We start from the raw sequence: 15,050 nt of genomic DNA on the forward strand, positions 1-15,050 counted from the left end.
CACCTATAAAAGTATGGCTAGAGTGGCTTGTTTTAATCAAAGTAGTCACCATAGCCATATGTGGATTTGTGTAGTGTTTCAGAAGAACACTTCTAAATCTACATTGTATTCACAATTAACTTGTTTCAGTTCCTCAGTGTCTTTTTTCACAACTCTTTAACAGGTTTCCACTGAGATGTGAACAGATCTTGAGGCTGTCCATAATAAGGAAAAAAAGTTTATGTGCTTATGTTGACTAATTCTCTTGAAATTGTATTTTGCATCTTTAACACAAGCCAGCAAGTTAAAGTAAGAGACTGGAGGAACGTAGCATTAACTTTTATAAGAATCACAAAATTACTTGTGTTCACTAGGGCTTTAACTTGTGTTAGCTATGCATTTTCCCACTCCCTATTGGCTTATTGTAGAAGCAAGACTCTTGGACCCAGAAGTCCTTCTAGTGTGTTCAAGGCCAGTTAATAAAAACAGAGGACAGAATTAGTGGATGCTTCTTTAAGTGTGACCTAGTTGAAAAGAATCAATATGGCTTTTTTTAGTTAGAAGTCCTGCCTTAAACTGTGGATATAAAGAATCGGGTTCATATAATCTTTCTGTATTTCTAAAAGGTTTATGACAATGTCTCTTTCCAAATGCACTTAGAGAAACAACAACTGTGGAACAAGAGGGGAAACTCCTGCTGTTGATAAATAATTGATTTAAAGGCAGTGACACGAATAACTGATTGGCTGTCAAAGTGGGAATCATCAATAGAGTTCTGTCAGGGACTATGCTAGAACTTGGACTGTTCAGTGTGTTCATATATATTAGAAGAAGGAGTGAGCAGTGAGGTAGCAGAGTTTGGTGATGGTACAAAGTTATTCCAGGTAAAGGCTGAAGAATGACTGAAGAGCTGCAGGAAGACCTTAGCGATACTGAGTGGGCAGTAAATTAACAGGTAAAAGTCTCTGTGCAGATATATTAAGCGATGCACAGGGGACAAACAATCCTAACCTCATTTGTAGAGGAATGGCTGGAATGAACTCTGAGCTGACCATGACCACTTGGGAACAATTCTTAGGCTGTAATAGATAGTTCCATGAAAATGTCAGCCTGGTTCTTGGTAGCAGCCAAACAAGCACAACAAATACCAGAAATGATTAAGAGGGAAATAGAGAACAAAACAGAAAACACCATTACATTAGCAACCCAGGGGTTTATACAGTAGCATTGAATACTAAATATAGTTCCAGTCCCCTCAGCTCAAAAGGGGCTCTGAAATACAGTTCAGAGGAGGGCAGTAGGAACAATAAAGGGTATGGAGCAAAGGTTAGAAACAATTGAGGGTGCCCAGATCAATCAGCTTGGAAAAGGGACAGTTTAGCAGAGGTATAATAGAGGTCTACAGAATCATTTGTGGCATGCAGTAGAATGGAGAGTGTGAATAGGGGTTGGTTAGTCATCATTTTTTCTATTGCAAGAATGAGGGGATATTAAATGAAGGCAGTGGGAGTTGAGTCCAAAGCAAACAAAAGAAGGTGATAGTTCATGCCTCAAGAAGTAGATTTGTAGAACCCCTTACCAATGGATGTTGGTGGTGCAAAAAACTTACTGTGGGTTTAAAGGCAAGCTGGACAAGGTCAAGGAGGAGAGAAGCACTGAGAATCATTAACCAACTACTTCATAGAAGTCTTTTAAGCTAAAAATGGTCAGAGGTTGTAAGATTGAAGGAAATACTACATGTGCTTGCATTGTTCTTACTCTTGTAGGCATCTTGTTGTCGTTACTCCTGAGGACAGCTAGGCGGAATTTTGTTCTGAATCAGAATGGCCACTCCTATGTTCTAATGGGGGAGAATATGTTAGGGTGGCACAGTGGTGCTTCTCAAACCTATAATTTCTATGAAATGCAACTTTTTTGTGTGGTTTTTTTCAGTAGTTACTTTCAGGTACGTACAGGCCTATGATAATTTAATCTCTTCACTTGAGTTGATTTGCAAGAGTGAATTTGATCCTTATCAACTATGATGGAAGCTCTCCTGAATTTTTTTCAGAATCATGTTTACCTCACAGCTTGCATAGAACAACATGTCTTTCAGAGGTCTTAGCTGAGAATACTGGTGATTAATCCATTTGCGTGCTAGTGGCAAATATTTCCAGGTACTTCAGTTTTCATGACTTCGCAGGGTCTAGTTTTCAGTGACTCCAGTACTGAAGTGGTATTTGCTTTCTTGCAGGATGCATTGCTTGTATCTCAATTTCTGTTGACTTCTTTGGTACTGTTTCTCTCTTAAAATCTCACTTTAAGTTCTCTACCTGTGTGCATTTTCAGTCTCCATCTCTTCCCCTCAAACTCAGGGAAGTAGTTAAGAATTATTACTCAAATCATAATTCAGATGTTAGGCATAAGTGATGTTACTGAACATACTTACTGAGTATGCATGCCTAAACTCAGATCTGTGAACTACTTGAGAAGTCCACAGAGACCGGAAAAATGCTGTGAGTCCCAGATGATAGCAGATGTAGTTGCTTGCCCTGTCTTTTAGAAAATAAACCCTCTTCTCTCAGTGTTTGGTGAACACAGTTCTTTTAACTGCTTTCCCAATTTCACCTCTCTCTTGTTGGGATTTGGCTAGTGTGTAATAAATAATAAAAAGCTGTGTGGCAGAATAAACACCTTTTTGAAAACACTTGATTCCTCGTGCTGGTTCTTACTTCATCTTGTTTGGTTCCAATTTCCTAGGTTATGCATTCAGCGAAGATGGTGAATACTTTGCATATGGCCTGAGTTCTAGTGGCTCTGATTGGGTTACTATCAAGTTTATGAAAGTAGAAGGTCCTGAGGATCTTCCAGATACACTGGAGAGAGTTAAATTCAGTTGCATGGCATGGACCCATGATGGAAAAGGCATGTTCTATAACTGCTATCCACAGCAAGATGGGAAAAGTGATGGTAAGTATGGCACTACTAATTGCATGCTATGTGGAAGCAAAATGACCTTTTCAGTAAATTGGTGCAACAAACAATTAGCTGTACTTGTTTATATTGAAATAATTAGCTATACTAGTTTATACAGTTAGGTATCAGATTGTCTTGTATGACCAAAGCCTATAGTCAGTGTGAATATCCTCTTGTCTGCCTGTCCCTGTCTTTCTCTTAAAAGTTTGCTGCTCCTTTTCTTTTTCTCTGCAATGATTTACTTAGCTTTCATACAGGGCATTATTGGCTGGAATTTGATGTCTGGTGACAGCTTACTTAGATCTCTTCCCTTATGCCTTTGTGTGGGCATAGGTGAACTGGCCTGGGAGGTTGACCTGATGAATAGCAGTCCGGGGCGTAAGGTTTTTGTTACTCAACCAGATTAATTCACCTGTGGTTCACAGCACAGCAACACAAAATGTTTATGCTAGCAAAACTCAAGGAGTGGCACACAAAGTGGAGTAAATTGCTGAGGAGCATCAGTAGGGAAGGAATTTAGCAGCTCTTACTATAAGGCCGTGCTACTGAAAAGTTTCTTCTGGCGTTGTGCTCTTTCTTAAAAGTTGGAGAGAGCCTGAATTTTGCCTCTGTATTTGCTTTTGTAACCTATCATTTTGCCAGACTTGCAAGTTAGTTACCCACCTTGTGTTTTTTTCTTTTAAACACATTTGCACTTCAGAAGCTGAAGTGTTGGAAAATGTTGCAAGAACAAAATTAAAAAAAAAAATAAAAATCACATAGCACCTCATGCAGTGCCTTAAAATACTTTTTAAAATTATTTTCAGCAAATGGAGTATGAAGGTTTCTAGGAATGTTAATTAGCAATAAATCCCCATAGTTGGCCAGGATGAAATGGGAGCAAAAACATTAGAGGGTGGCAGGGATTGTTGGTTTGGTTTTTTTTTTGCTTGCTTAGCATTTCTAGAAAGCAAAGCTTGAAATGATAAATTTTCACATTTGAAGAATGTATTATCAGCAATAAAAGGAAAGGGTAAGTGAACAGGTTTGCAGTATGGTTTGAATTTTATTTTGTTTTGGAGGAGTGTGTTTGGAGGGGAATGGTTGTAGACTTGAACCATTCCTAGTTGTCTCTGCTGAATTACTCTTCTCTTTTATATGCCAAGGGATACAGAAGTTTCTAAGGGTTTTATTTGATTGTTGTTGGATTTCTGAGAACTAATTGGTTTAAATATCTGCATTTCACCAGGCACTGAGACCTCCACTAATCTGCACCAAAAGCTGCATTATCATGTGTTAGGAACTAACCAGTCAGAAGATATCCTATGTGCTGAATTTCCTGATGAACCAAAATGGATGGGTGGAGCTGAGGTATAGTAAACACCCTGAAGCTTGTCATCATTATGTTCAGTTTTTCAGATTCTAACAACTGATAGTAGGTATAAAGTGGAAAACATTTTGTTAAAAGAACGCTTTTTATTAGTGTTGCAGAGTTGACTGTTGAAGAATCATTGATTAAAGAATTGCTGAAAATAAGACTGTCTAGTTGGCTTTAAATCACTCCTCAAGCCTGTAATGACACAATCACATACCCTTTTTCTTCATTGAAGACATTCTGCCGGTACACGTTCCAGGACAGAGAAGGATCATTTGATGGACATTGTGTCACTGGTCTTGTTTCATCTTAGTGTTGAGCCCCAGCCTTCACTTCCTGCACAAAAAGCTTATTCCAATAATCAGCATGTCTGAATATTCCCTGCCATGTGTTTATTTTGTTTATATTTATTTTTGTGATGTCTTTCCTGAAAATGAACTATGTCCATTCTACTTACTTGAAGAATGGAGACATACAGGTTAAAATCTGTTAACACTGTGTGCATAGTTGGAGACTTTTAAGTTTCCCTACAACAGGTTTTATGAGCACTAATATGGTGTAGACTGTGTTATTGGAGATGGAACAAATGACTGGTGGAATTGATTTCTTAGGCTTATTTTGTTGAACTACTACTATGTTGTGCAAAGTCCCAGTGCACCAAAATGATAGGTGACCATGCTTTGTTCTTCTTACATGAATGATTCAGAAGACCTTAAGTTGTGTAATTAATGTGTGTTTTATTCTTCATATTAGATTTAACAGTGCTTGATTGAGTGCACTGTTCTAAGCGTTGTTGGAAGGTAGTGGTGGTCATTCTGATTATCAGGGAACTGGCGTTTTTCCAGTGGTTAAACACCTGTTGTAATTCGTTGTACTCTCCTAGCTATGTTTAATCAGTACATTTTGTTTCTATACAGGGTCTCTTTTGGTCTGACACTTTTGATAAATATGAAATGTTTTTACCCTGATTTGGAGTATTCAGTTCTTAGAACTATTTTTCCCTGAGAGTACCTCTTTTTAAAAATTTGATCATCAGTCTGTGTCACTTTTCAATACATCAATCCATGGAGACGTTGGGGGTTTCTTTTCTGTGGGTTGCCGGAAAAGAAAAGTTCTTTCAAAGAATTTGAACAGTGGGATTCAAAATGAGACAGTGAGTGAGAATGTGAAGTGCTCCCCAGCAAGGTGACCACACTGAGCTTTCTCTGTACAAATCAGACTTATCTGTAGGTTCTGTGAACAAACAGAACCTTTTTTACATAATCTCATCTATTCATGAAACATACCTTTAACAGCTGACCTGAATATCTGTGTAAACTTGCAAATGGGGCTTTGGAATTTTTTTTATTGTTCAAAAACTAGTCAGTTCTGTTGAGTTTAACTGGCAATAAAACGGAATTTGGAAATCATTATCCTTATTTTTCCCTAGTTCCAGAAACAAATGGGCTTTCTGTTGGTGACAGATGTCTTGTGAATCAGTGGATACATCACTACATGAGTGATGCATATTATTATTATTATTATTGCTTTGCAGTGTCGTGAGCTAAACTACACATGTTGTTGTGAAGGCAAATTCATTTTCCGTGGGGGAAGGCTGTTGTAGTCTGATTCATTAGAGCATACAGCTTTTTAGGGTAGTGAAAGTTTGCAGTCTCAGATGGTATTAAATCCTGTGGAAGTGGTATCTTCTGTATTAGGTGTAGAGGTATACTTGTCTTATAGGTAGCAAAACCTCCTTTGAGGTAATAACACACTAACAGAACCTTTTCTTGTCTAAGTTGAAGAAGCAGGGCTGGAGCATTTCAAGATCAGAATACAAAACCAAATGTGAGGAGGACCATGGAAGAGAATTCATAGTACAGTGCTTGTAGTGAGTAGCACAGAGTTTGCCTGGCCAGGGTGTAGAGAAACAGTCATCCAAAGAAAAGCCTGAGGCAACCTTAAATGTAAAAGAAGTATCTTTTTTTTTTTTTTCTTTCTCTGATATCAAATGTTTCAGGTAATTTTTGTGATTAATGAGAAGAATGTGATTAATGATTAACCCTTATATTAAATGATCAGAAGGTCTTTGGGGTGGGAAGAGGGGACTGGTAGTAGTAACTCTTGCTGTAGAATACGAAAATAATAGAATCTAGCGCAGCTACCAGTTCTGAAACCCCTGGAACTGAAACAGTCCCGTAAGTATTGGGAAAGTGGGGAGGGCAGTGAAAAGAGAAACACCTCACTACTGTGGGTTCTTGTTTTATAAATTAATATGGCTGCTTATGACTGTTTTCTTGACCTCTAGGAGGCATAAACTTCCAGAGGTGTTGGTATTTAAGAAGAAATGCTATTTTAAGGAGGAGTGGTAAAGCAGAAATCCACCTTGGTAAATAATCTTGAGCTTATCTAAGTGAAAGTACTTTAAAACAGCTGATATTCCAGGGTTGTGCTGTGAGTTCCAGCTGTAGAATGTGGCTCTGTCATCCTGATATTAATGAAAAATTATTTTTAATTGTCAGGAAAAAACATATTATGCAATTAAAAAAAAAAAAAAAAAAAACAAAACAAAAAAATGCAGTTGCAAAATGTGCTTTTATCCTTGTGCAGTAGGTCAAAAATCTTCTTTTCAGGCCATTCAAACAAGTTTTCTGGTCAATTTTTTTGAAGTATGTGTTTGAGAAAGTGGAAGACCACAAAGTAATGGGGGAAAAATTAAAATATCTTTAGTAAAAATCAAACTATATGGCTTATTGGCACTGTCCTGAATATTCTTACTTGGTGCTAATATGCTGCCACAGATTTTAAAATACAGCTTTAGACAGCTCAGCATTTTGTGTTTTGGTGGGTTTTGGGGTTTTTTTGGTCTGCTTTCATGCATTCCCATCAGATTAATAAACAAATGTTTTTATTGTACAGGGCCTTGCGGGGCCAAATAGGTAGAGACATTTGGGTTCTCTTACATTTTATGCAAGCTCCAGTGAAGACAGTTGGATTGTGGTGTGGGTGGTCTAGTCTCAATTACCAAACCTTTCTCTAGAGTGGGGGCAGAGCTTGAACTTCCAGACTCAGGTTTAGAGCAGAATTTGCATGTCTTGTAACCATTGGGTCAAAGGAGGGAAATACCTTGCTTGCGAGTGAAAAGCACCTGACAAGGAGATCCTGCAGAGACTGCGAAATAATAACATTGCCATGATACTTCAAAAAAATCAGTAATCTCAGGTGCACTGCAAGAAGTCAGTATGGTGTGTATTTTTAATGGAGAGAAGAAACTAGGTCACTGATGAGGATAAAAGAGGGTTGTGTAAAATTTTGTCAGCTTAATACATTTACAAGACAACATGCAAGAAAATAACTTCTTTTTTTTTTCCTCATTACACATTCAACACCAGCCCCAAGTATGCTTGATTTAAAATCTGTGGTGCGGAAAATTATGTTGGCATAGAAATAGATGCATTTCCAGCTCCTCACTTGAATGGATTGCTTGTGAGGAAGAAAAAAAATATGTTTATTGTTAGTCAGATATATAAGTTTTGAAAAAGAGACTATCAAATCTTTTCATTAGTCTAGAAAAAGCACATGTATTTCTAGTACAGATTCTAGGATAGTGGGGGAGTTGGGAAGAGCAGGGATGGAGTTTATCTGAATAACATCCCAGTAGAGGGCAGCCTGGTATGCAGATTTTTAAAACCTTGGCAATGTCATAGCTACTTTCTGAAAAGAGGCGCTTCCCATTCTTCTCTGTATAAGTGGCATGTTCTTGCTTCCTCTCCAGACTCACAGAGCATATCTCTCTTTCACAGCCAGACTGTTATTCTTAAAGTTAAACAATAAGTTATGTAAGAGCCTTTCACAGTTGGTAGTGTTAGAAGTTCCTATGGTACTGGCAGGAAAATAAACAGGAGAGAAAGGAGGGGGTGGGGGGAACCCTCCCATCCCAATTCTGCCAGCAGTAAAACAAGTACAATTTTTCATGTTGCTGTCTAACAAACACTGTGCACAGTCCCTGAATTGACGATTTTTAAAATTTTTTTTTTCTGTTTAGAGCTGTCAGTTAACATCAGTGGTTTTCAACCAGGGAGGCGATCTTGCAATGAAATTCAGAGCACAGAGGAGTAAGCTGTGCCAGATGTGTGCTGGCTGTGGTGTGTTTTCACTTCAGGATGTGGAAATGCAGCATCCACAGGGGAAGAGTGAGCAGCACGAAGGGGAGGGGCTTAAAACATTGTCAGTTTGCTCAAGTGAGACTTGCTGCTGGATAAAACAGGACTGTGGAAATTTTTCTAAATCCTTACACTGTCTTTGTCAAGGCTGAATCTGGAATAGAAGCCTACTGTGAATATCTTCCTACAGTCCTGGCAATAGGTCTGGAGAATTTTACCATTAAGAAACATGCAGGCAGTCTTTCTGGCTGCACGTGGGGCTATGGTAGATGGTAATCTCTTACATAGCCAGGTTGCTGGTGCTTTGGTGCTTTCATTGCACTCAAAAGCAAGCTGAAGGCCACAGGAAAAATCATGTGATGTTTGTCTGTCACCTCAGAAGGCTACTGATTTTACTCTGTGCTAGATTTAAGAAAGAGAATGCATGTAAATATGCATGTACCTATTGCTGCATTCCTCTTCTGAACAAGGCTGTCTGACGTCCTGTTGCAATTGAAACAGTCATAAGCACGATGATCCAGGGTCAGAATCCCAGTTCTCTGGCTTTGCTAGGTCTCCTTCAACCCAAAGCTTAGCAGAGGCTCAGAAGGATATGATCAGAATAGAAATGCTTTTTATACCAGCACATTGTATCTGAAATCCAAGAATAAAAACCCGCCTGGAATAATGAAACTGAATTAATGCCCAAAGCAATTTTTCTAACCTGGGGAATGGATGGATAGAACACATCAGCATGTTGTTTACATATAACCAATCCATGTCCTGCACAGAGTATGTCAGGCCTGCTCCTCAGAATGTAGTAAGTAATTTCTGTTGGACCTGATCCTGAAATTCTGCATTCCTGTGATCACCTATCATTAGGGCTTCTGAAATCTAGTTGATTAAACTAGTATGATGCAAATAGAAAACAAAACAAAGCTTTTGCAGCCTTGGAGTACCAGCTTCAGGGGCCTTGGACTGGGCAGACAGTCCCAAGAGGTCACTTATTGAAAGGGAGTTCTTGCCCCAATCCTCATCTCAAAAGATGGCTAGAACATAAAATGTGATAGGAGCTATATGCAAGCTTCAGTGACTTTCTGGTACCACTGCAAAGATAATGTCAGAACATAGCTTTATGTTCCTTTCATTACAAAAAAAAACCCCACCCCCGTAAAAAAACAACACTTCATGATCATTATATCTAATGAAAAAAACTGTTTCCTATTCTAGGAAAGGAAATAGCTTTGCTTTTTCTAATAATGAGTTAATAAAAGTGGAATTTGAAAGGCTGGCAGATTACAGTGGGGGTTCTTGACTTTGTTGAGGTGCAAGTAGAACTTTGTGGCATGGGAGCATGTGCACATCTATGATGTTAGAACACTTGAGGCTGCCTCGACAGTGTAATTGCTCTCATCTTTTACTGACCAAATGTTTCAGCAAATTTTACAAGAGTTTTTACTTTTTTCACTATGGAAGGCATGTCCTTTGTGTTTTTTGTGTTCAGTATTTTACTTTACTCGTCGGATAGGAAGCTCTAAAATATTGATAAAGGCAGGTAATTTCTTCATCAATCTGAAATGTCTCTTGCATGTAGATTCTTCTTAGTCAAGTCATATTCACGTTCAGTGGTGTTACGCAAAAATCTTTGTGCAGCATGTTTAGGAATTAACCACTGTCATCAGTCAGTTTTGTTGTGGTGACTAGGTACATTCCTAAATGAATTAAAAAATAAAATCTAGTCAGTCACTCTGGGTGGTTTTAAACTGTTACATACATAGCATATAGTGAAATGCTATGAGTTTTTAATTCCTACTTATTCATGCCATGCATTGAATGGTTGCATCTTTATTGCCACCCATCTTGCCTTCTCTGGATGGTCTGATTTTCCCATGACTGGGTACACAGAGTCCAGTTACTAATTTGACCATTTAGCTCTGTTTGAAAGCTTTGATTCTGTGATTTGTCTAAGCTTTGATTTTTTTTTTGCGTGTGTGTGTGATTCATTTGCTCTATTTCATTGGAAATGCATTAGATAGCAATGACAGTTGCCTTGTTCCATATGCAAAGGGCACTAGTGCATGAAGAGCAGTAGCTTGTAAAATAACTGCAGATGCAGATCAGGTTGTAGATTATAATAGTGTTAATGTCTGTAGTTAAAGGAGAAGTTGGTTTATCTTTTCCTCAACATAGGCATATTATCTATAACTGAATTTTACTTACTTAATTTTTTAATGTCTTATTATGCAGAAACAAATTATACAGTGATTAGGTTTTTTCCATCTTGGTAATAAAAAGGGTAAAGGTGGTAAAACTTTTAATTGGTTAGCTTAAAAAGGAATGATGTGTATATATAGTTGCCTTAATATAATACTATGTACTCAAAGGGCCCCTATTTGTGAACTAAAAATAGAGACCTCTTCCTTATCCTGAATCTTGCTGTGGTGACTACCCAGGTAGTATTCAAAGAACTAGCATTAATATTCACTGAGGTTGCTGTCATGCACTTTACTTGGAAACAAAGCACTTTAATGTCTCTCTTATTGATGTTTTAGTTGAAGAGTAATACATAAATCCAGGAAGTCTGAAAACCTGACAGCCTTCTCCTGTTCATTCTTTTTCTTTTTCTGTTTAATTATGTATGATTTTTTTGGTCTGAAATGTGCTGCTAGTAGACAAAATATTTAACTTCACTTTTGCTGTGGGTACTCATAAATGGTTACTGCTATTATAAATGCAGAACATCTAACCCTTTGGGGTTCCTTATATGGCTTGTGTGGTGAATTAACTATATTTGGTAATGAAAGAAAAACTTTAAGTAATTGGAAAGCTCCTTTTACTAATTAGGATTTAAATATTTTTTTTTGTCTTTTGATATCCATTGATTTATTGAAGTTACAGGTAAACCACTTCATCTCTTAATATTTTTCTAACCAGTGGTTACTTTTCATCAAAATGGAGAGAACAGGTAACACTGAAACAAAATTGCTAGTAAAAAACAAAAAATACTCCACTATAAACCACAACTTCTCTATAAAGATTTTACTTCAAAGAGTTTGATTCTTGAAAGACTAAATAGAATAGCACTTGGGAGCACAGCTATCGTAATGATGCTTCTGTATGTTTGTACAGTGTAAAGATGGTCACAGCAAGTATTTCAGAAATAATAGATCTAATAAATTCAAAATTGCCAAGTGACCGAATGACAGCAGTGAAACTACGAACTATATACCAACATCAGCTCTTTGAAATAATCCTTCCTTTACTAGTGCTGAGTTAGGAATTAGTGCTGTGTTATACCAATAAAATCATTGTTAATGCTGAAGGTTTTTAAAAGCTCCAGTTGAAAGGCTACAGGATTTCTTCTGTCCTATTTTGACAGGACCTAAATGTCACTTTAAGATGTTCAGTTGCTTTATAAACTCCTTACCTTTTACCAGTGTGTGTTGTTTGAAATTATAGAAATTATTTTAATGAGAGAAATGTGCACCGACTAGCTTTCCAGATCTCTCTCAGAAATTCTCGAGATGTGTTTCCTTTTCAGCTTTGATGTGGGAAACCAGGAGAATTTACTTCTGATCCAAGCTGTCAGTTCTGACAGTACAGCTGTCTCCCTTATGCTGAACCATGAATGCATTCTAAGATTTGAGTGAAATACTGGTACGAAAAATCAGTTCATAAGTTTGTGGGCCAAGAGTGAGGATTGCAGTTCAGCTCATAAAGATGATGTAGCAGTGTAAGAGTAACCCAAATGATAGTTGGGAAATCCTATTTCCTTTTGCCATTCTGAAACACAAGCTCTTGTCTGTTTACGGTATAGAAGAGTCAGCGGCATTCAGGCCGTCATTATACATTCATCAGTACTGCCATCTGAGCTGCCTTAAGCAATCTGCCGGTTATTCATGTTTCCAGCTGCTTGGTGCAGTGTGTTAGCCATTTGTGCAACTGCACAGTGAACTGAGATACTAATCTGGCAGAGGGACTACTTCTATTATTATTTTTCCTTTTTTATTGTGTTTTTCTTTTTTTCCCCCTCCTGGATTCTTCTTTGTTTTGTTTTTTTTCTGGATTATCATTCTTTTTTTCTTTTCCTTTTTTTCAATTTTTATTTTATGTTGTTTTTTTGTTTAACATGCTATTTTTTCAGCTGGATCAGCTCTCCAGTCTGGTTTACTTCACAAATGGTAAATGCTTGTACTGACATGACTAGGGGAATGAACTTGCATGGATACAAGCAACTATAGCAGTAGGAAGAGCTAGAGGTGAAGACCGCATAAGCTAGTACTGCTGCCAATGTTTGCTCATCAAACTGTATCTTGCAATGTGGATGTCTAAATCTGTGGTATAATACTAAACATTTTAGCATGCTGCAGTCAACAGTGTCTTGTCCTGTTTCTGTCAAATTCCTTTGGGTTATGGAACTCATTGATGTAAGAATAGCTTTAGTGATAGAGACAGACCTAATTGGCATCCCACCAGCAATATGCTTTGGGAATTTCTGGTTCAAATTAAACATAAACTGCTATCAACTCTTCACTAGTCCAGCTGGGAATGTGGAAGGAAAAACTCATTAGATGTAGTCAGATTTGCTGTCATCATGGGTTCTGAATTGCGCTTGTAACAACAACATCAGAAATCTGCAGATAAGTTTTTTTCCTTAGTAAAGCGAGCACTCTTTTGTTGACTGTTAACTCGCAGCATCAAAGAACAAATTTTTGTGGGTTTTGACTATGACTGAAAGAATTTTGTGTGTCATACTGTTGAATTTAACTGAAATTTATACTTGTGTATGCCACTTGCAATTATTTAACATGTTTTATGAGTTGGTGAAGAAGAGAAGGAAACTTGGTGCTTTTACGAGTATGAACAGTTACTTAAGCAGCATATTGCAGTCAGTAGTTTAATTAAAACTGACACCTGTAGTTAATATTTGTCTAAAACCACTGAAGATGCCTCTTTCAAAAAAGATCACCTAATCTTGGTTTCCGTTTCTGGATATACTCCCATCTTGGAAGGAGGAGGCAAAATGTCTCAATTTTGCAGGCTGCCCTGTTAAAGCTATCTTAGCTGTTTCCTATAACGGGGTTTTTTGGTCCAGTAGGAATCTTAGGTGTTCTTTTCTATTTTGCCATGTGAGTTTTCAGCTGTATGGACTTTTTTTAGTGGTATAATTAGTTGTTGACAAAATGCCTGTAAAGAGTACACCTTGGAAACACTCATTTTGTGGGTTTTTTGGTGGGGGGGGTGTTTTGTTTTCAGGGGTCTTTGGTTGTTGGGGTTTTTTTGTTAGCTTTCATGTACTGAGATTTGGCTCTGTATTCTACTAAGTTCCCTTCTTGTGTCTTCAAAACTGTGGATCTGTTTGAATAGCCATATAGTTAGGATCTAATTCTTCTGAAATTTGTTTTGCTTAACTAATTCTACAGATATTTTGCACAACTAATGTTATGAATATTAACTCAGGTAAATCTAAGAAGTAATTACAATATATGAATAAGAATTATTTTGTAGATGTGTTTAGGGCCGAATGGAAAGTTTCCAGAACTCAGACTTACATTTTGTGACTAGCGCTTTAAATTCCCATTAGATATTGTCATATAAGAATGTGGACAGGAAACAGCATTCTGTATAGGCTGTTAAGAAAACATCTAAATCTGGTAATTTTGGAAGATGCTTGGAACAGCTTAGTCTGGAGAGGGAAACTTTAAGTTGATGACTTCCTGTTACTTCCTGCCTTTCCTTGATGGACTTGCACTTTCAAAAGCTTTGCCAGGAAACAGAGTATGTTTGCGAAGCCTAAATAGAAAGAACGAGTCATTGATGACTTTACCAGGAGACACCATTTTGGAAACTTTGTGCGTGTACGTGCATGTGCAAAAGCAAACCAAGAAGCTTCATTGGAAAATTTATAATGTGGTGATAGTTTATAACATTCATTTAACAGCAGCATTACATTTTTGTGTGTGTAAACCTAATGAAAATGGCAAAAATGAAAACTCTGTAAGCATTACTTAGTTTGCCACGATTAGCAAAAGTACACTTAAAATTACCAGCTTGGATGGTTTCTAAGAAATTTCATACTGCTTTGTGGCAGAAAACACACCTTATTAATTCCATCACTTGAAAACTTGAGGGAAAATCTGCTGTGAATTAAGTGACTGTCGTTCAGATGGACTAAGCTGCCAGCCTTTTTCCACCTCTGAGATGGACTGCTGGCAGATACCTTAAGGCAGCCAGAAATTCAAAGCTAGCCTCTACGACTTGGGTAATTTTTTCTGTTTTATGTCGTACTGTAAATAACAGTATGAAGTAGGTGAGTATTCAGCTTTTGCTTTTAAAAAATAGATTGACAGAGCAGCTATGCAGAGCAAGCATGTTTGCCATATGCCAAGTGCCGACTCGATGGTTTTCATTGTCCTGCCATTGTGAGCAACTAAATTTTGGTTTTCCCATTCAAACAACAGGTATTGTTCTGATTAAACTCTACTGCTCTGTACATAGTACTGTGATGGCGTGTGTAGAGGTGTGCATGCATCAGCAAAATGATTTTAATGGGGCTTAATTCACCAAGAGTGTGAATCTAGAGTTGTTTCATGAACCTAGATTTTGCCATATCTAGGATATTCACAGGCTCAAACACTGAC

General features: G+C 37.6%; 1 protein-coding gene across 2 annotated transcripts in view; it reads left to right on the forward strand.

Moving 5' to 3' along the window:
• Window positions 1–15,050, forward strand: part of LOC115353038 (prolyl endopeptidase) — a 116,813-nt gene that overhangs the window by 12,787 nt on the left and 88,976 nt on the right. For both annotated transcript variants that reach the window (XM_030041975.2, XM_041118223.1), the window contains exons 5-6: window positions 2,719–2,928; window positions 4,163–4,284. In XM_030041975.2, the coding sequence (XP_029897835.1) occupies window positions 2,719–2,928; window positions 4,163–4,284 (332 nt within the window). The remainder of the gene's footprint in view (window positions 1–2,718; window positions 2,929–4,162; window positions 4,285–15,050) is intronic.

The sequence above is a fragment of the Aquila chrysaetos genome, chromosome 2 (genome assembly GCF_900496995.4).
Source record: "Aquila chrysaetos chrysaetos chromosome 2, bAquChr1.4, whole genome shotgun sequence".
Taxonomy (NCBI): Eukaryota; Metazoa; Chordata; class Aves; order Accipitriformes; family Accipitridae; genus Aquila; species Aquila chrysaetos.